At 39.2% G+C, this 21,931-nt stretch overlaps 2 protein-coding genes across 2 annotated transcripts; one reads left to right on the forward strand and one right to left on the reverse strand.

Moving 5' to 3' along the window:
* Positions 1–9,977: 9,977 nt before the first annotated feature.
* Positions 9,978–10,931, forward strand: LOC128740064 (protein YIPF7). Its single transcript, XM_053835578.1, has 2 exons — positions 9,978–10,079; positions 10,133–10,931. Exons 1-2 carry the CDS (start codon positions 9,992–9,994, stop codon positions 10,837–10,839), a joined length of 795 nt encoding a protein of 264 aa, XP_053691553.1. The 5' UTR covers positions 9,978–9,991; the 3' UTR covers positions 10,840–10,931.
* A 2-nt stretch (positions 10,932–10,933) lies between these two features.
* On the reverse strand, positions 10,934–21,564 carry LOC128740070 (transmembrane emp24 domain-containing protein 7). The gene is made up of 4 exons (XM_053835584.1): positions 21,171–21,564; positions 15,764–15,874; positions 15,492–15,711; positions 10,934–11,483 (listed from the first exon to the last, which is right to left on the reverse strand). Exons 1-4 carry the CDS (start codon positions 21,336–21,338, stop codon positions 11,326–11,328), a joined length of 657 nt encoding a protein of 218 aa, XP_053691559.1. The 5' UTR covers positions 21,339–21,564; the 3' UTR covers positions 10,934–11,325.
* Positions 21,565–21,931: the final 367 nt, after the last annotated feature.

Genomic DNA, 21,931 nt, shown 5'->3' on the forward strand with positions numbered 1-21,931 from the left:
ACGGTTCCCGAGTTTGGGATGATTTTAGGCTACATAAGTTATTTAATTTATTAATTTATTAATGAATCGTAAAACAACTGCTTGTTTCCAGGCATGATGGGGGGAGGGAGTTTAATCATTTCTTACGTAAGATTTTCATGCACGAAAAAATAATGAAATCACATCACATTTTTTAATAGCAACTCATACTCATACTTGTTGCAAAAATTATTAAATTGATAGCTGCTGAGTATTTTAGCCTGGCCCTCTCAGGGAAAAGTCAGTCAGCCTACATGTTGCAGAGCCATCTGATATCTTCGGTTTACGCTATCATTCCAACATATTTTGTTGCAATTGCTTATCCCATTCCCGCACGGCAGCCGCAAAATCACGTCACGTGAAACATTTTTGTTTACAAGTAGCTTATTCAACTAATGTATAGCATCTGACTACCAGTGCTACCAGTACAGTAAACAAAGACGTAGTCCTACGTCAAAAAGTATTGCCTCCTAAACCCCCCACAGGACAAATTTGTTTCCATTTGCTTGATTAGTCCTCAAGTTAAGAGCACAGACAAACAGACATAACACTCGTTTTCCATTCTTCGTACCGATTAAAACGTCATTTCAAATTTAGGTTAATTGGGAATGTCTCCGTTTTGGTCAAATTGGTGCTTTTTGACGAAAGTGGAATTCCCCATAAAAAATACTTGCTACTTCGATGGATACCCATGTTGCTATTTGATATTTGGGAATGTCGATCATAGATGGTGCTAGTGTTCAGGCTAAATGTTAGGTACGATAATTTTTGTTGATTTTTCTTATAAGAGTTATGTCTGTGTTAAGAGGAAATTTGTATTTTATTAGTATTGGAGCCCCCTCTTAAAAGGATGAGGGGTCTCAATTCACCATAGAAAAATTTCTTGCCTCCAAAACCCCGCACATGTCATAGTTGGATCCATTTGCTTGATAAGTTCTCTAGTTATGCAAAAATTTGTGTTTCATTTGTATGAGAGCACCCCGTATTAGGAGAGATACGGTTCTCTAATTATCATAAGAACCTTTCTTGGCCCCAAGAACCCCTAAATGCAAATTTTCACGCCGAACGGCTTAGTAGTTTCCGAGTATATAAGGAACATACGAACAGACAGACAGATAGACAGAAATCCCGGTTCGGTTTCATTCAGTAGTTTAGTAGTTATTATTGTCAATTGCAAGGAAAATTGTACCATCCAAAGTGCGATATCGCTCATAAAAGTGCTATTTTAGCTTAAATCGTTTCGGTGTCTTCGGCGCACTTTTTCGTTATCTTCCAAGCAATAAGTGCGCCTAAGAGACTGAAACGATTTAAGCTAAAATAGCACTTTTATGAGCGATTGCGCACTGATTGATTGGACAATTTTCCTTGCAATTGACAATATCATTTGAAAGATTCATTAAAACGTTACACTTCTATTTTCGTTTTCACAAATTGCTACCCAGTATATGTAAACAAAGACGTAGTCCTACGTCAAAAATGTCACCCAAAACAGTTACCGGATGTTCCGAAACCGACGCTGAAGTGGCCATTAGTCAACAAAATATTCCTCAACTTACTTTAGGTGCCAGTTTTGGGTCATATCTTTGAAACGAGATAAAGAAAACGAAATTCGGATTGAAAACGGTAGAATGAGGGCAAACTCAAAACTTAAGTTCAAATAATGTGAAACTTTTTCCGATGCATTACGAAGGTTAATTACAAATAAATATTCATAATAATACATCATACTAAATTAGATATTTTAATTGAAATAACATATTCGAAATGAGTATTTTCTAACCATTTCCTTCAATAAAATGAGTAGTTTCCACCCATTATTCTAGTTAATTAAACTGAGTAGAAACTACTCTGTTTTGACAAAATGCCCGGTTACTCAAAAATGAGAAGTTTCCACCCATTTATCCAAGTAAATAAAACTGAGCAAAAACTACTCATTTTGGAGAAAATGTATGCCTACTCATTTTTGAGTGACAGCACCTTTACTCATTTTTGCGTACCCACGGTTTTTCCGAAACTGAGAAGTTTTTTACTCAATTTTGAGTAGCCGAGGTTGAGCGTGGGTTTAACCACTGACGAACTGACATCCAAGCTAGGGTGCTCAACCTGTGTAAATTTTTGTAACGGCCGTTCTTCATTCACGATCAAATAACTACTCGATTTCGGTAGTTTTGGCGATTCGCTACTGTTTTACCTGACTCACTGCGAATATGCGTATTATTGAAATAAAACTTAACCATACGTTTTATTCGTTTATACCGCATGTGCAATTAATATCGATAACAAACGATTTTTTATAAGTTGTGCTTTTGTTATTGCATTTAATTTGTAAAAAGTTGCATGAATAAAAATTCAGTTTCACAATCCAATTATTGCGTACTACTGGCACTTGATATATAACGTTTAAGTACGTTATTTTTAGTGATCAAAATTAACGATATTTTCGAAACAAAGGCGATATTTTTCGAAACCTTTCGAACCAACACGATCCCGCGAACACAACGCATATTCGCAGTGAGTCAGGTAACACAGTAGTCAGCGGCGCCACTTGCATTCACATTTGTGTTGATGGATATAAAAAAAGATTTCCAAGTCTTCTCGCACTTATAGGAAATTCCATTATGACTTATCAAAATACTGGTAAAACACAATCGAAAATATTGCTCTCTCTCTCTTTTCCTAGCACAAAGCCGGCGTAAGTGTCAGCAGCAACGTCAACGAGAATACGCGGTTGCCAGATTCTCCATTTTAGTGTGGCGATTCATGGACTAGGCGGCGCTGAAAATTGCTCGAATTTTCAAATTCGCTTCTTATGATTTTAGTTTTCTATGTGTTTTGACAGCTCGAAATAAAAATATCATTTTTACCGCGGCGCCAACTACTTGTCGAATGAAGCTTTTGTTCACCTATGCTGGTCCAGCAAAAAATAACTCTCACCCAAGGGTAAGTCGCTTAGAACATTGTGGCAGGCTCAATTGGGTCCTAAAATTTGTGATAAAAAGATGATTTTTTTAGAAGGAACGATAAAGCTTCCCATTATGACTACCAGAGTATAGTTTTTTCTTTTTTAAAAAGATGCAGAGCACTAAAAAATTAAAAAACAAAAATATTGTAATTTATTCCTTTCTCCTTTATGGCACAGACCTTTTGATCCATAAATGATGTAATTTATTCTCGCTTGACATTAGAGATCTTCCTTGACATAACGAAAATAACACGTTTCTGGCAACAATAATAACTTTTTCTCACTGGCAACTCTGGTTTGACATTAGAGCAGCTGATCGTTTTGAGACAGTTACAGCTTCGTAGTTGTCTCTTGTGCTTGTCTGCGTTTTGCTGGTCGTGAGGAAGTGGAACATCAAATTTGTACTAGTTATCGGATAAAAGTTTTGATTCGGGCAATGTATTCCAATCTATCGATTCACGGTGCTAGACTTTGTCCAAATCTAGTTTGCGCTAAGAATGACTAAACGATGTCAAACTGATGGTCAACCAAGGGGTCGGACACTCAGCACATAGTGCCCCGGCACTGCAGAGATATCAAACGGCACACCTCTAAAGCCTTATAAAAATGACATTTATAGGGCTTTACACACCTCAGGTTCAATTTTACATATATGAAATCGGAGCACTGCCAGTTGTCAAAATCATCTCGCACGGTTGCCAGATCTATCAGATTTTAACCCTTTATAAGGCAGTGGCAACTATATTGCCACCAACAAAATTTTTTTATTTTGCTTCTATAATTATATTGATGTCATTATAGACGCAAAACAAATATTTTTCGTTGGTGGCAATTTTATTGCCACGGCCTTATAAAGGGTTAACGAATTTAACAAATTTTGCAGTTCGGCACTTTCGGTACAGCATCGGCACAGCTCGGTTCGTTTCAAGTCGCCTAACATAAAAACGGCTGTGCCGAGTGACCGACTCCTAGTGGCCAACAGTATAATCTCGGTACAATCGACCCCGCAGAACAGTATGAAAAAAAAAACGCCAACCGAAACTGGCACCGTATTATCAATCAGATTGGTATGTTCTGCTACTCCGATGTGAATCAGCAGTAGGGCGAACGGCAGACCAAAAATTTCTGTGCGTTTCTAACCAAACACGGTCGCATCTCGATGGCGGGTGTTGCATCCGAAAACTGAAGCCATCCACGCTGTGACCGAGTGCAGTCACTACGCTTATTGCTGATTTTGACAAAGGCCTTAATTAAACCACTGACGAACTGACATCCAAGCTAGGGTGCTCAACCTGTGTAAATTTTTGTAACGGCCGTTCTTCATTCACGTTCAAATAACTACTCGATTTCGGTAGTTTTGGCGATTCGTTAGTCAGCGGCGCCACTTGCATTCACATTTGTGTTGATGGATATAAAAAAAGATTTCCAAGTCTTCTCGCACTTATAGGAAACTCCATTATGACTTATCAAAATACTGGTAAAACACAATCGAAAATATTGCTCTCTCTCTTTTCCTAGCACAAAGCCGGCGTAAGTGTCAGCAGCAACGTCAACGAGAATACGCGGTTGCCAGATTATCCATTTTAGTGTGGCGATTCTTGGACTAGGCGGCGCTGAAAATTGCTCGAATTTTACACGCAAAACAAAAAAAATACACACAAAAAATAGAAAAATTTACACAGAAAATCGCGATAAATTTGTTCTAGCCTGGATGTCTGTTCTCTGTGATTAAACTGAGATGACCGGAACCGGAAAATGAGCTGTAAACTCAGAAAATGTTTTAAGTCGCGATTGCCAAGCCATTTCCTGACTTTGTAACTTTTGACTTTTTGACACACTTTTGATCACATGAGCGTGAAGGTAAACAAAAAGTTTTCCGTGACATTTCAAGACATACTATGGTTTCTTTTTATAATTCGTGTTGTCTAGACACCGCTTGACACAACCATGCACAACTATAGTTTGTCTATATAAGGTTGGCCAAATGTGTATTTTTTGTTCAAAATTTCACAAAATTAAAAAAAAGGTTTTTAACGGCAATAGCCTAAAAATATAAAATTGAATATCAAAATATATGTTTCTAACCCTAACCTCATCGATTCAAGCTAAAAACGACAGGGCTTTAGGACCCAATTTAAGAAACAGCTTACCTCATTGACTGCAATTGCGGTACATTAATTTCACAGTTTGTTGCACACTGTGGCTTCCCTTTTAGACATTTAAATTTTGAAATGTTCGAAATTGGCAGCCCTGCCAGTTTATTATTGTCAAAACCACCCCAACGACATCTCTATATCGAGCTGCAGTGAACGTCAGCGACAGCATGTCCTGGGCTCAAAATCTGACAGCGGGCCCATATCAGACTGCTGGCAGTTGAGTGAAACGCAGTGCTGACATGCTATCTCATTTTCGCACACACGAAATGTTGGCGGCGAAAACATTGCCTGCCGATGGGTGGTCAAAACGGTCAAAGCAGTCAGGCTGAGCGCAGGCGAGTCACAGAGACCAGACATCCAAGCGAAAGGTCCCCACTTGGATAAAACTTATGTCAAATTAGTTGGGAAACTATAGGCGAATTCGAGCAAAACTAAGAGCACTGACGAACTGACATCCAAGCTAGGGTGCTCAACCTGTGTAAATTTTTGTAACGGCCGTTCTTCATTCACGTTCAAATAACTACTCGATTTCGGTAGTTTTGGCGATTCGTTAGTCAGCGGCGCCACTTGCATTCACATTTGTGTTGATGGATATAAAAAAAGATTTCCAAGTCTTCTCGCACTTATAGGAAATTCCATTATGACTTATCAAAATACTGGTAAAACACAATCGAAAATATTGCTCTCTCTCTTTTCCTAGCACAAAGCCGGCGTAAGTGTCAGCAGCAACGTCAACGAGAATACGCGGTTGCCAGATTATCCATTTTAGTGTGGCGATTCATGGACTAGGCGGCGCTGAAAATTGCTCGAATTTTACACGCAAAACAAAAAAAATACACACAAAAAATAGAAAAATTTACACAGAAAATCGCGATAAATTTGTTCTAGCCTGGATGTCTGTTCTCTGTGCTTTTGTTAATTCTATCTAGAATTAGTACTTTCCCGCTTACGAAAAAGTCGGATGCCTAGCAGAAATCGAACAGAATCAATATGGTGTCGGGAGAATTTGGCATTCAGAACCGGTTCGTCTTCTTCGTTTTTCACTCTACTCTCTTTATGTCAGAACAAGTGACAAGAGATGACACGCGCTGCTCGTTGCAGTTTCCGATTTTAGGTAAGGAAATTACAAATTTATATCCAGCAAACTTCAGTTTTTATTCGTATAGCGACACCGAGGGTAAAACACAATCGAAAATATTGCTCTCTCTCTCTTTTCCTAGCACAAAGCCGGCGTAAGTGTCAGCAGCAACGTCAACGAGAATACGCGGTTGCCAGATTATCCATTTTAGTGTGGCGATTCATGGACTAGGCGGCGCTGAAAATTGCTCGAATTTTACACGCAAAAAAAATACACAAAAAATAGAAAAATTTACACAGGAAATAGCGATAAATTTGTTCTAGCCTGGAAGTCTGTTCTCTGTGATCTCTTGTCACTTGTTATGACATAAAGAGAATAGAGCGAAAAACGAAGATGAATCGGTTCTGAATGTCAAATTCAGCCGACGCCATATTGATTCTGTTCGATTTCTGCCAGGCATCCGACTTTTTCGTAAGCGGGATAGAGTGGCGACAATGTCAAAATTAGAATGATAATTATCTGTCAGTGTCATTCCAATCGAGCACACGACCAACCCAACGCGTATGCAGGAAAGAGAAAGAAAGTACGCATTGCATACTTTTGGGATGACATGTCGCCACTCTGTACTCTATCATGGTTCTGTTCGATTTCTTCCAGGCATCCAACTTTTTCGTAAGCGGGAGCGGGTGCTCCAGCAAAAAATAACTCTCACTCGTTCTGTTTGACAGTTGGCTTATCCGCCCTTTTCAAATGTTTGTCGACATTTTTTTCTAAAAGCAGAAAATTCGTGTAGCCGTTTTCCGAGCAGTTTTTTCAGGTGACATTTTCCAGAAAAATATGGCATCTCTATTCGCGTTGACGGCATTAGGGGCCATCCACATACCACGTGGACAGCTTAGAGGGGGGTGGGGGGTATGAAAGTGTCCACGCTTGTCCACGGAAGGGGGGGGGAGGGAGTACGGAAAATGTCCACGTGGACAAGTTTTTTTTTCATGCAATAGAAATTAGAAATAACTCAATAGAACTGCAATAGAAATTTTTTTACAACTCTTGCCTTCTTTCTTCTTTGTGAAATGATAAATGTAACGAAAGAATCCACGAATATTCACCGCTTACGTGACTCATTTATCACAAAGGTCGCACTTGCGCCAAAATGCATTTTGCCTCAAAATCAAATCCAGCTCGCCAAAAAAAGGGCTTCCATCGACAACCTATTTCCAAAAGGCTTCGCCAACAAAAAAATTTAAGAATCACATTGCATCGAAAAGGTCTTGTGTTGCGTTGAAGTAGACGGCCAAGCTGAGATGTTCTGGATACAGATACTCTAGACAAAGATACTCTGGACAGAGAAGAATCGTCAAGCGAAAGTCAAGCTATCAGCTTTCTTGCAGTCGATAATAATTTGCAGTAGACAAGATCATAAGAATTAAGGTCCTAACACCTTGCATACGGATTTTAATACGCTGCGGAAAGTTGACGGAAAATCCATGGAAAAACTCAAATTTCCGCAACGCCTAAAAAGCTGTATGCATTGTGTCACGGCCTTTAGACTGGCGCTTCCTTTCACGTCAGCTTTTTGATAAATACTGCATAAATCAAGTTGAAAACAATATTTAGAACAATGCATTTCTGTTTTGTTAAATTTGACATAAGAAAAAAAATGTCCACGTGGACAAACAGGGGAGGGGGGTGGGGGTTGAGGAAATGTCCACGCTTGTCCACGGAGGGGGACGGGGGGGTTGAAAATTGGTATTTTTCTGTCCACGTGGTATCTGGATGGCCCCTTTAAACGATCTCTTGCACCACTCATAGAAATACCCGTATGACGTGTGGGTGAAAATCTGCCAAAATGTTTCAATCTCTATTCGCTATGTAAGCACAGAGAACAGACATCCAGGCTAGAACAAATTTATCGCGATTTTCTGTGTAAATTTTTCTATTTTTTGTGTGTATTTTTTTGTTTTGCGTGTAAAATTCGAGCAATTTTCAGCGCTGCCTAGTCCATGAATCGCCACACTAAAATGGAGAATCTGGCAACCGCGTATTCTCGTTGACGTTGCTGCTGACACTTACGCCGGCTTTGTGCTAGGAAAAGAGAGAGAGAGCAATATTTTCGATTGTGTTTTACCAGTATTTTGATAAGTCATAATGGAATTTCCTATAAGTGCGAGAAGACTTGGAAATCTTTTTTTATATCCATCAACACAAATGTGAATGCAAGTGGCGCCGCTGACTAACGAATCGCCAAAACTACCGAAATCGAGTAGTTATTTGAACGTGAATGAAGAACGGCCGTTACAAAAATTTACACAGGTTGAGCACCCTAGCTTGGATCACTGACGAGCTGACATCCAAGCTAGGGTGCTCAAACTGTGTAAATTTTTGTAACGGCCGTTCTTCATTCACGTTCAAATAACTACTCGATTTCGGTAGTTTTGGCGATTCGTTAGTCAGCGGCGCCACTTGCATTCACATTTGTGTTGATGGATATAAAAAAAGTCTTCTCGCACTTATAGGAAATTCCATTATGACTTATCAAAATACTGGTAAAACACAATCGAAAATATTGCTCTCTCTCTTTTCCTAGCACAAAGCCGGCGTAAGTGTCAGCAGCAACGTCAACGAGAATACGCGGTTGCCAGATTATCCATTTTAGTGTGGCGATTCATGGACTAGGCGGCGCTGAAAATTGCTCGAATTTTACACGCAAAACAAAAAAAAATACACACAAAAAATAGAAAAATTTACACAGAAAATCGCGATAAATTTGTTCTAGCCTGGATGTCTGTTCTCTGTGGTTTTTCTGACTTTAATCACTGACGAACTGACATCCAAGCTAGGGTGCTCAACCTGTGTAAATTTTTGTAACGGCCGTTCTTCATTCACGTTCAAATAACTACTCGATTTCGGTAGTTTTGGCGATTCGTTAGTCAGCGGCGCCACTTGCATTCACATTTGTGTTGATGGATATAAAAAAAGATTTCCAAGTCTTCTCGCACTTATAGGAAATTCCATTATGACTTATCAAAATACTGGTAAAACACAATCGAAAATATTGCTCTCTCTCTTTTCCTAGCACAAAGCCGGCGTAAGTGTCAGCAGCAACGTCAACGAGAATACGCGGTTGCCAGATTATCCATTTTAGTGTGGCGATTCATGGACTAGGCGGCGCTGAAAATTGCTCGAATTTTACACGCAAAACAAAAAAAATACACACAAAAAATAGAAAAATTTACACAGAAAATCGCGATAAATTTGTTCTAGCCTGGATGTCTGTTCTCTGTGCTTTAATTGTTTTGGTGCAGATTTTTGTTCGAAGTTCTTTAAACATTCACAGACTTCCTAAAAAAGTGTGCAGATTTTCGCTGATTATTTTTAAACAGCCGTATGAAACTGAAGGGTAAAGATGCGGCTAACATCTTTTTACGCTTCCTACACGTCCGGCACAAAAAGAAAAAAAGCAAAAAAGTAACTTTGTTCGGGAGCTTACCAATACAGATTCATCCGAGGCTGGTTAGAGCGGGCTACTCACAAATACATTTTGTCCGAGGCAAAGTTTGTTGTGGGCTAGATGAGATGTTGGCTACACGAAAAATGTATGGGAATGACATTTGTGACAGCGGGGTGTTTTTAAACCAGAAGATTCGAGTAGCCGGAAAACTGCTCGATTTTTTCGGTTTTCGAGCAGTTGCAGACATTTTTTTAGAAAATATGGCATCTCTGGATAGAAGATAGCGTACTTAGGTACTTACCGTAGAAGTTTACACCCGCGAAATTATGGCTGGATATAGCGAAGAACAATTTTGGACAAATCAAAACATTCCAAATTCATATGATGGCTTCGGTGATCAGTCGCAATCATTTGGTAAAAACAGTCTTAAATACTAATACTTTAATGTAATTTACTTCAATTTCTAGATTTTCAATCTTTCGATCAAAATGCCAGCTTTTTTCCACCAAATGCCTATCCTGCTCCAGGATTTGGACAACCAACGATATTTACACCAGACATGTCAATACCATCTGGATCGCAGACATTCGGATTTGCAGATAAATCTGGTGTTGCTGGCGAACCAAATGAATTTGATGAACCACCATTGTTGGATGAATTGGAAATTTATCCTCAGCGTATATTAGAGAAATCGCTTGCGGTGCTGAATCCATTTCATGCGCAAGGCTTAGTGGACAATCCAGAATACTTCTTCAAAGAGACAGATCTAGCTGGTCCGATAGCGTTTTGTCTCACTTTAGCTGCATGCTTATTTGTAACAGGAAGCAAAGCACAGTTTGGTTACATTTACGGTTTATGTGTGATTTCGGTAGTTGTAATGTATGCTTTAATCACCTTGATGTGCAACTCATCGGAAAACAATGTAACAATTACCGCCGTTGCAAGCATCTTAGGATACAGCATTTTACCTATCGTTTGGTTATCAATCCTCGGGATTTTCTTTTCTCTGAATACAACGTTCGGAATTGCCCTGGCTGCCTGTGCCATTTTTCTTTCAACAATGAGTTGCAGTCGTATTTTCTGCATCATGACCGGGGATTCACATCAGCGCTATCTGCTTGCCTATCCGTGTGCGTTGGTATATATTATTTTCACCCTACTTGTGTTGTTTTAGTCATATCGGACAAAATATCTTTGGTATCTATAGTTGCAATTGAATAATAAAGAGTTTGTCATCTATTATTTAAAGACATTAAACGTTTTATGGACCGAAAATGTTTATTATATTGTTAAAGGTGTACGGTGACTTTATTTTCTTAATCACACTATCTGAAGACAGATTAACATGATAAGACGACAATCATGCTCTTTGTAATTATAAGTAATGGTTTTTGCTGTTTCAGCCATGCAAAATTTGGAGAAGTTGACTATAGGACACATAGATCTAATTCTTATCTACAATATTGCGCTGTTTATCTGTAGTGATTTACTTCCAATCCATAGATAAATTTTATAAATCAAATTTTACGTGGCTGAGACAGTACAATCAAATAAGAAAAATCGAAGCACAAATAGCATGGGAGCTCTGTTCGATTGTATGAATTAATCGCTTCAAACGTGGTGAAAACTAGCCAGGTCCCGCAGAGTTACTACTCATTCTCTACTTAAACTGTTGATAGTTCATTTGGCTCGGTTTCTTCTCGGAGAAAAAGTTTCTTAAAACAATGACTTGTCCAATGGCGATTAGCAAAATAGCCACTGATTCCGTTAGGGACCACCAAAGCACGCGTTCATTCAGATCTTCGGCTCGTTTTCTCCCTGTTGATGGACAAGATTGAAATTATAAAGTATTAAGTAAGTTAGATTTCAGTTTTACAGACTTCACGGTTAACCGTTAAGGTCCAGACACAAATGCGGGTTTTAATACGTTGCGGAAATTTGACAATTTTTCCATGAACAGTTTTTTCAGGGGTATCAAAAGGCATATTTGGATGAACCATTCGTGGAAACATTGTCTTTGGTCGCATTTGACGTAGGACTACGTCTTTGTTTACTATACTGGGTAGTACTTTGTGAAAACGAAAATAAAAGCGTAACGTTTGAATGAAAGATTTCAAATGCTTATACCACAGAGACTTATACGTGATGATATACTATGTAATAATACCCTTCAAACAAAAGTTATAGCGTTCAAATCAGATGAGCCATCTTCGAGAAATAGGCGATAAAAAATTAGAGCCTCACACACACACACACACACAGCATTGCTCAGTTTGTCAAACCCTATCGATTGGTATATGTGACTCGGCCCTCCGGGCCTCGGATCACTTTCGTGTTTTTCGACCAATTCCTAAACCTTTGTTATCTAGTATAACAAAGGTAAAAACATCTGAAACGAAAACGTTATTTTTTTCTATATTTATATTATTTTGATATTGAACTCACTGAAACTGTTTAGACTATACCCTCATCTAAGTTTTAAACCATTTCAGGTTGAATTCAATTGGTTCTTTTTACCCGTAATTAATTGAAAACCTTGTCCTTTATGCCCCGGGTCCCCCTACGGATTTAGATTCAGCTAGTAAAAATGATTCAAAATCTGTACAGTACCAATTAATCAGTGCTGTTAATATTCATCAGCATAACGTTCAAACTCCTGGATTATCAGTCTACCTTGCATTGAAAATCTGCTTGCTTTGATCAAATGTACATAATAACTAAATGCAGCAAGCATGAACTTCATGCACGAGAATATAGAATATCAGCGCCGTGATATTGTAACAAACGATGATATTCACGTTTGAGCAGTGAAAATCAATAACAAAAATTTATGTTGTGGTTTAGCATCTATTGCGTTCAGCTGTTGGACATAAGATTTTTCTTTTCATTAACTGTATTTAAAATTATTATTTAGCTGAAGTGAATATCACCTTTTGGATTTGAAAATCACTTTCTCCTGTTCTATTTTCACGATATATTGAACTTGTATACTATGATGAAAATCAATGTGCAGTTGTACATACGAAACTCAGTGGCATAAAAAACAATGTATGCTGAGAAAAAAGATTTTCTGTTTTGTTTGAAATTCGGTGATAATTTAAGGCCCTGCGGCAATTATGATGAATAATTATTATTTCTGTTCGGATTAATGGAAACCTCTCTGTAGCGATTTTGGGGAAATACGCTCAAAGCTGCAATTTTTAATATAATGTTTGATAAATTAATATGATATTTTAGGTTAGAACGCATTGTTCTTACAATTTTAGTTTCCTCCTCAATAGATTAAACAATCTACTCTGATTAACCCTTTTGGTTACTGATGGCAGCTAAATACCTAATAATAATTAAATTTATATTTACGAATATTCATATTTCACTATAATAGATTTACCATATTGATTTGCTATATGATAATTATTTAGGCTGTGAACCATTTCGCGAAATTTTTAACTTTTTGGTTAAAATTTGACAGTTCGATGGTTATTTCTCCTTGAGTGGTTAAAATCAGTTCAGAATGTGAACCATTTCATATTTGACAGATTGATAGTTTTTTTTGCTCAATGAGAGCATATAAGGTGAGGATGAAAATATTGTTTTTTCTGTCCGAGTTAAAATCGGAGGAATTTTTGATGTTCATTTGCTTTTATTTGATAGATAAAATTCATCTCATTTCAACCCGGGTTGTTTGAACAAATTTATAATGTGATAAGCATCCATACCAATGTAAAAAAAATCTAACTAAAAATCAGTGAAACTTGTCGAAGCTCTCTTCCTCACCTGTGCATATCTCATTGGCTCTCAGAACTTGGTTAAAACTAACCATGCTCCCGAGCAGGGTTATTTTCGGAAAACCATCGAACTGTCAAATTTTAACCAAAAAGTTAAAAATTTCGCGAAATGGTTCACAGCCTTAATGCAACAACTGTACCACTAAACCGCATGTATTAACTGTATTAATCTCCTCTACCGAATGGAGTCGTTCCAAGTTTGCCAACGGTAAATTCGCAAGGAAATCCGATAGGCATTATCGTTTTGATTTTTATTAATGGTATTTCATGTTCTGCTACCTAAGTTTTGACACTGATGTGATGGTAATAAAAAGCGGGTCTGAACCTGTTTTAATATTTTGCATTTAGACTGCTTTAATACGCATAATCAGGTGAATTCTGTTAATTATACGTGTGTCGAAGCTGTACGGAATTCGATACCGCATGGTGTGACACTCATAATTGAAACATTCTGGTCGTTTTATGGGTCGAAAACAAAATTAATACCTACCAACCTGCAGCAGGTTGCCCAACATATGTGCTACTTTGCCAACCTGCAGCAGGTTGCCCAACATATGTGCTACTTTGCCTTAATTTCCCTTTCCATTTGCGATATAATTTGATTTCAGTAATCCAAAATCAAATTCTCAAGCACATTATAACATATCAAAATGTTCTTTAGTGTAGTATGAGGAACATGGAGCGTCATAAATAGGGGTAATAGGGGCATAATGAGCATACGGGGCAGAATGGGCCACCGTTCGTTTGGGCATATTGGACAATCAATTTCGCTAATTTGACTAATGACCTTGTTGATAATGTTCTTAATAAGCATCTCAACAAAAATCGCGTCCAAATTCGTTGACATGTCTGAGATATTGAGAAAAAGCTCGAGCTGATTCAGGATTGTAAAAATACTATAAGAATTGCAACCCACAAAATAAGCTCTATAGCCATTTGTTGCGTGCTATGGACTTCTCCACTCCATATATGGTTACTATTACCATATATGAACAATTTCTTTGTATAATTGAGATATTTTGTTGTTTTATCGCATTATTATAATTATTTTTGATTAGCATAGCTGTAAGGGGCATAATGAGCATACCTGGCAATGTATTTGTACATAACCAATAAACGCTTGAAAGTAATATAAACATTAAAATTACACAGTCAAGTATAATGCTGCGTAATTGTGCGCAACAAACAACCCGAAAATAGCGGTTACAGAGCAAAAGTTGTGTCTTTCATCTACCTGCCACTTGAACCGCCATGTTGCCTATGTTGTTCAACTGAAAAAAAATCGTTAAATAGAAACAATCATAAAACAACCGCTGAATGAAATCAAAATAGTCACCATTTCTCTTTTCTTCTATATGATATAGTCTTTTATGTTATTTACCTGTAAAAACTGGCTAAATTGGTAACTTTAACTAACGTGCCATATTGCCCCGTATGGTGGCCCATTATGCCCCGTATGGTTTGTGAACGACGCAAAAAGTATCATTTTTTAAACATTTAAATTTGATGGCTGTTCATAGTCAAGCAATATTCTAACATTGTTGATTTATCAAAGACATGTCAAATCGTAAGTTTATGGCAATTATTAGAATTTTAATTACGCGCTACATGTTTTATGAAGCGTTTTGCTTAGGTGGCCCATATTGCCCCTACCACCCCTATTTATGAAAGAAACAACCCAGGTAACCAATAAGCATTTCCAATGCAATTTAAAAGCAAGCCAATAAGCATTTAAGTTGCCTTAAATGCTACTTAAATGTTATTTTGGCAAAATATGCGGCTACTTTACTGCTAGCCCTATTATAGTGCTTATAATGCTTATTTGCAGCTAGTTACCAACAAGAAGAATTTAAATAGAATTTTGGATGCCAATTTGCAACAGTTATGCAGTCAAAAAGCTGATAAACAACAACCTGCAGTATAAAACGCCAGGGATGCTAATAAACGACTGATTTACTGCTTATTTTAATGCTTAATGGTTACCTGGGAACTCTATTCGATTCAATGCCTTGATAGGTTTAATAATGTTAGACCTTACCCTGCGCTTCACGTAACCGATGGTGTGTCTGATAGTCCAGAATTGCATTTAGACTTTTGTGAATTTCCTGAGATGATGTTTCGAGTTGCGTCAGCACAGTTGTGTGTTCATCAATACCGGGCAATGGTTGTTCATCGCCAACTTGGAAATCCATATAGATTAGCTTATGCGAGAAAGTAGAGAACTCGTTGCTAAAACAAGCAACATAGATACCGGTTACCTAATAAAAATACGTCAATTTGAGTTTTCTGATGTAATATACATTGAAATACCTGTGCTGTAAATTGATGTGAATCGAATTGTGTTTTAATCTGTCTGTATAAAATCTCCTTAGTTGGACTTTCCAGCGACACATCCACATCATATTGCCCACCCGTTACAACCTACAATTATTAAAAACATATGTTGACCAAACTCGTGACTTTAGTCATGACCTTGAAATGCGGTCAGGCATATATTAATATTTTTTTTTTGAAACGATGATTCTACAATTGATGAAGGGACGGTAACGGAAAGTAATTAAGGATTTTTGTTCCGGGAATGAAGGGGAAGGGTGGAAAGGAGGGGGGGGGGGGGGTAATAAGTAACTATGCTTAACAAGTTGTTGTGACTCCTATCTTTTGTGACCCATGCACATTCCAGCATTGGACAAAAGATAGGAGTCACAACGACAACTTGTTAAGCATAGTTACCTATTACCCCCCCCCCCTCCCCTTCTTTCCACCCTTCCCCTTCATTCCCGAAAAAAAAAATCCTTCTTCATTACTTTCCCTTACCGTCCCTTCATCAATTGTAGAATCATCGTTTAAAAAAAAACATGTGTTTATTGTTGCTATTTCATTGGTAAAATAAACCGTTGCAAGGCAGTTATAGTAGTGAAGATTATTAAAAAGTTATTAGTGTTTTAAATTGCACGAAAACAAGTTTTCAAAAAAAAATCTCAACTGCATATTGCTTATCACAGTTTAAATGGTTTTAAACAATCTATGATCTGACCTATGACCTATGGGGTATGAAATTGAGAGTTACCTGGAAGGAGCGTCAAACATAGCTCTGGCTCTCTCAAGCTCCCACCTGGCGCCTCCACGCAGATCTAAGTCAAACGCTGACGGTCGATGGCCTTACCCGGAAATGCTTCATGTACTTACTGAAGCAGCTAAGCTAGGAGGTGCGAACTAGAGCGCCTGTTCTCCAGGTGAGGGGCGGCTCACACAGCGTCTGCCTCATAACGGGCGGCTGAATATGAAATGCTGTATCCCGCAAGCTATACCTAAGATGGCAGACCCATCAGCGGGATATAGGTATCGCGACCCCGGTGAGGTAGTATACCGAAACTTCAATTACCACGAACAACGAACAAAGAAATTCAGGACGGAACAATGGGTATAGGACACGGCAAGGGACAAGGAAACGATTAAGGGATAACGATTGGAAACTTGGTACCTGGAATGTCCGAACTCTCCATGAACCGGCACGGGCTGGCTTGCTTGCTCGAGAGCTGCATCAACTCGGAGTGGAGATCGCTGCTATTCAGGAAGTTCGGTGGCCAAATTCCGGAGAAAGGGAGTTCCGTGCAGTAGACCCTATTGCAGGCACTTCTTTCAAGTACCACATCTACTACAGTGGCGGTAAGAAAGCTGAACGTGGAGTCGGTTTCGTAGTGTTGGGAAAACAAAAGCAACGAGTTATCCGGTGGAGGCCCGTAGATGACCGTATATGCGTGTTGAGGATTAAGGGCAAATTCTTCAACTATAGCCTAATCAACTTATACGCACCGACAAATGATAAATCCGATGATGCTAAAGACGAGTTTTACGAGTTATGGAGAGTGCCCAAAACACGACGTGAAAATCATCATCGGAGATGCAAACGCGCAGATCGGGAGGGAGGAATTCTTCCGTCCAGTTATTGGAAGACATAACCTGCATCTGTCGACCAATGATAACGGTCTGAGGCTCATAAATTTTGCCGCTGCCAGAGGGATGGCCATCTGTAGCACCTACCACCTACCCTGCGCCAGTTGCTAGACAAGTTCCGGGAGTACAACTTGCAGACACACCATCTGTTTGTGGACTTTAAAGCGGCGTACGATTCAGTTAAATGAAATGAGCTGTGGCAGGTAATGCTAGAACATGGTTTTCCGACGAAACTAGTTACGCTGATTCGTGCGACGCTGGACGGATCCAAATCATGCGTTAGAATAGCGGGTGAGACCTTAGCTGCTTTCGTGACGTTGGATGGACTGAAGCAAGGGGATGCACTCTCTAACCTGCTATTCAACATTGCCTTGGAAGGTGCATTACGAAGAGCAAACGTGGAAAGGAATGGAACTATCATCACGAAATCTCACATGCTTCTTGGTTTTGCGGATGACGTCGATATCATCGGAATCAACCGTAGAGCAATGGAAGAGGCCTTTAGGCCCTTTAAAAGGGAAGCTGCGAGATTGGGACTTACCATTAATACCGCCAAAGCGAAGTAGGGCTGGTAGGGAACGTGGGAGCCGAAGTGGTGTTGGTGCCGAGGTGGAGTTAGATGGGGAACGATATGAAGTAGTGGAGGAATTTATATACCTTGGTACACTCGTGACATGTGACGATGTAAGCCGCGAAGTGAAACGACGAGTTGCAGCCGCGAATCGGGTTTTCTCCGGATTACGTAGCCAGCTGAAGTCCCGTAGTTTGCAAATTCGCACAAAACTGGCGCTCTACAGAACACTAATCCTCCCGGTGGCCCTTTACGGACACGAATCATGGACGCTAAAGGAAGCTGATCGGCGAGTGCTTGGGGTTTTTGAGCGTAAAATTCTGCGATCTATACTTGGTGGCAAAATGGAAAATGGAGTGTGGCGCAGACGCATGAATCACGAGCTGTACCAAGTATACAAATATGCTGATATAGTGAAGGTAGTGCAATGTCGCAGGCTGCGGTGGGCTGGACACGTAGCCAGAATGCCCGATGAAAGAGTAGCCAAAACTATTTTCAGCAGAGAACCAGGAAGAGGCCGTAGACTCCGAGGCAGACCCCGCACCCGGTGGGTGTGTGCTGTCGAAGACGATGCACGTTCAGCTGGTGTTCGTGGGGATTGGAGAACGGCAGCCCAGGACCGACGGTACTGGAGGACCATAATTCGTTCGGCGCAGGATCGGTAATGGACCGTTACCACTAAAGTAAGTAAGATCTGACCTAATCGTGTATTGACACACTATCGCAATTATTAATGAATGAAAAAAGACACTGATGAAGCCTGCAAGTTGCAGACGAAATAAGTGATTGTATACCATTCCCCCGAAAACCATTCCCCAGAAACCCATTTCCCAGAATCCCATTCTGGGGAAAATCATTCCCCAGAAAGCACCATTTCCCATAAAATCATTCCCCCGAATGTACCATTTTCCGGAATATACCATTCCCCAGAAAGACACTCCCCAGAACGAACCATTCCCCAGAAAAAAGTTAGAAATAAAAAGGGCTGGCTTACAACTAGAAGCAAAATTAGAAAAAGAAGAATGTTTCCCCGTGTCCCCAACACCCTGAATTCCACATACCCGAATGTAACACCAGCGGATTGAAGTTTTTATAACAGCAGCTTTGCCGATTAATAATTTCGAACTGTAAATTATTGCGAGGGGTATGGGTAAAGGATTGTAACTAGAGTTCAGTAAACCTAGGTGTTTAAGTGTCGGCCTCGTCAATTTATAAGTATATGCTGTCCTTACTCGCTGCCGCTCGTTCGGACTAAACTAAGGGATAACACCTACTAGTCAGTAAGCCTAGGAAAACGCCCGAACCTAAATAGAGGTGATTTCCGCGGGGGGGGGGGCTGCCCCCCGCAGTGGCCGGCGCTTCCGACGGTGGGCCGCCGGCGAACACTCCACCTCTATTTAGGAGCGGGCGTTTTGCTAGGCTTACTGACTAATAGCACAGAGAACAGACATCCAAGCGAAAGGTCCCCACTTAGATAAAACTTATGTCAAATTAGTTGGGAAACTATAGTGATGGTGTCGCTAAAGGCGCATAAAATTCTTTAGTGTAGAACAACAGCTAGCTTCTGGCGCTAGCATAACGCATATAGTCCATATATACTAGCGCCAGAAGAGCCAAAGGTTGTCAGTGTGCAAATCAAAAGAATCATTTAGTTGGGAAACTATAGTGCTGGTGTCGCTAACATATTAGGTGATTTTAATTTGAAATTTTATCCAAGAATTCGCGAAAAAATTGTTCCTGAATGGATGTCTGTTCTCTGTGCTAATAGGGGTTATCCTTTAGCTAAGTCCGAACGAGCGGCAGCGAGTAAGGACAGCATATACCCAACAATTGACTAGGGCAAATTGGTAGAATTATTAGTGGGGATGGTCACAAAGATCCTTGTACTGCACGAAAATTCACTAACGAAAGTAAATGCGGTGAATCAACCATGTAACAGTTTACGGCAAACAAAGCCCATTGAATTTTGCTTCGACGTTCTAATTATCTAGATCAAGCAAGCAGTAGCGATCGGGATAATTTTCCAGATTGTACCAAGGCAAACTACGCAAGGCCAATTGATTGAACCTCTTGCGCACTCGTTTATTTTGAAGCTTCCAATAAAGTTTATGCGGAGTCCAAATTAGGCGCGCGTTGGCGTTTTCAAAAAGGGAGTAAACTAAGGTACAATACAATGCTTTTAGGCAGTGCAGGTCCTGGAAATCATCAATTCAGTTTTCGCAATAAATTCCAGCTGTTTGTTCTTTATACTCAATCATAGTAACTGATTACCTGTTGATACTAACTGTTTGATTAACAACACTGTGTGACAACTGTTTTTGTTTTTAGGCAGGAAACACCTCTTCTTATTCCTTTGCCTAGGTTTACTGACCGTTAGTTATAAACCTTTAGTCCTCGTAACGATTCACAGCTGAAACGGTGAGATCCTCCAAACCGCTAGAATTACAGTCGAGCTAGTGTTAATAGAGCTACTGATATTCGGCCCAGTAACGTTCGCCCGAATGATCTATCATAACTTTCTAAATGGCTCATTCTGCGACAAAATTTTCTAGGGAATGGTAGGTTCTGGGAAGTGGCTTTCTTGGAAATGGTATTTTCGGGATAATGACTTTCTGGGGAATGGTTTTCTGTGGAACGGTATATTCTGGGAAAGTTTTCTGGGGTTTGGAATTCTGGGGAATGGTTTTCGGGGGAATGGTATACAATCGAAATAAGTATGTCGAGAATAAATACACATATAGTTGAACTTAGATGAAGTTTTCTTTATTACACTCGTCTTTTTTTACACGGTTTGTTTTTTTCGATTACTCGAAAACGGTGCAGTTAAGGAACTATTTACAATCTACGTGAGGAATGTCGAGCTACTCCCAAAGGTATTGAGAAATAAATGAATGGTCTCTAAGTTACCCCGTTCTTAATACTCAAAAAACCAAACCGTGTAAAAAAAAGTACTTGAGTGTATTTAGTTTCAAACTATTAATGAGAAAATTAGGAGAAACATGCTGAATCCTACTAGAACTAAAATACTTATTTCATATTTATTCATTTATAACAAGCAAAATTACTAATTCCATAAATATTATAGCTGTACTACGTGTTCTTCCTACGTAATAACACGCCACATAAACCTTCTGATAGAGCAGCAAGTTTCGTCTACATTTCTTCTACTCGTTGAGGGTATTCAATCATTACCTGAAACTCCAACGTGGCTGTTTGATTCTTTTTTATTTCTTCAAAAAAACATTCTCGAGCATTATCGGGAAGCTCAAAAGTCAACTCAACGCAGTAGACAATATTCCGATGACCAAGCACTGCCAGCAAAACTACACCAGCCAACAGTGTCCGACGATACAACTTCATATTGTTTAAAATTACAACTCAGCCCAGTTTCTATTCGCTCGAAGTTGTATATAAATATTTATATCTGTTATTGCACGTTTTACAAAAGCTTCTAGCCTTCTAGTTAGCGAATTGCGATCATATTTTAATCCATTAAATTATTTATTGTCAGTTCAGAGAAAAATTCTCTTCGGGCGATTTTGATCGAAAAGGAAAAAGAAGAAGCAAGAAGCAGCAACCCCGCAACCCTCACCAATCAGCTGTCAAACTTCTCAAACACTGAAACAAAAACGTCGTTATGAATAACACGTGATACACTCATAATTGGAAATGCACAAAAATAAAATTTTCGCGCAAATCGTCACAAAAAATCTTATTCCGAAGATCTAACGTCTGTTATTTCACCCTATCCAGCTTTTTACGCTCTATAATGGTGGCCGCTATAAATTGTGTTCGTAATATGCGAACAATCTTTTTGACAACTCTGCATACATCAAATCTGGCACTCTTCTCTTGCAACACTACCGTGCTCTTTTTTTCGTTTACGTCAAAGAAGGAAAGCAAAACTGTGCGAAATGTAAACAAAACTATTGCCTTCCTTCTTTTGCGTAAAC

Source organism: Sabethes cyaneus, chromosome 1 (assembly GCF_943734655.1).
Source record: "Sabethes cyaneus chromosome 1, idSabCyanKW18_F2, whole genome shotgun sequence".
NCBI classification, from domain to species: Eukaryota; Metazoa; Arthropoda; class Insecta; order Diptera; family Culicidae; genus Sabethes; species Sabethes cyaneus.

Bases quoted from the DNA above. Each gene is read 5' to 3' on its own strand.
- LOC128740064 (XM_053835578.1), top strand. From the start codon at position 9,992: ATGGCTGGATATAGCGAAGAACAATTTTGGACAAATCAAAACATTCCA. The intron at 10,080-10,132 runs GTAAAAACAGTC...TTCAATTTCTAG, and splicing joins TGATCAGTCGCAATCATTTG to ATTTTCAATCTTTCGATCAA.
- LOC128740070 (XM_053835584.1), bottom strand. From the start codon at position 21,338: ATGAAGTTGTATCGTCGGACACTGTTGGCTGGTGTAGTTTTGCTGGCA. The intron at 15,875-21,170 runs GTAATGATTGAA...TAATAATTGTAG, and splicing joins CAGCCACGTTGGAGTTTCAG to GTTGTAACGGGTGGGCAATA. The intron at 11,484-15,491 runs GTAAGGTCTAAC...GTCCATCAACAG, and splicing joins TCGGTTACGTGAAGCGCAGG to GGAGAAAACGAGCCGAAGAT.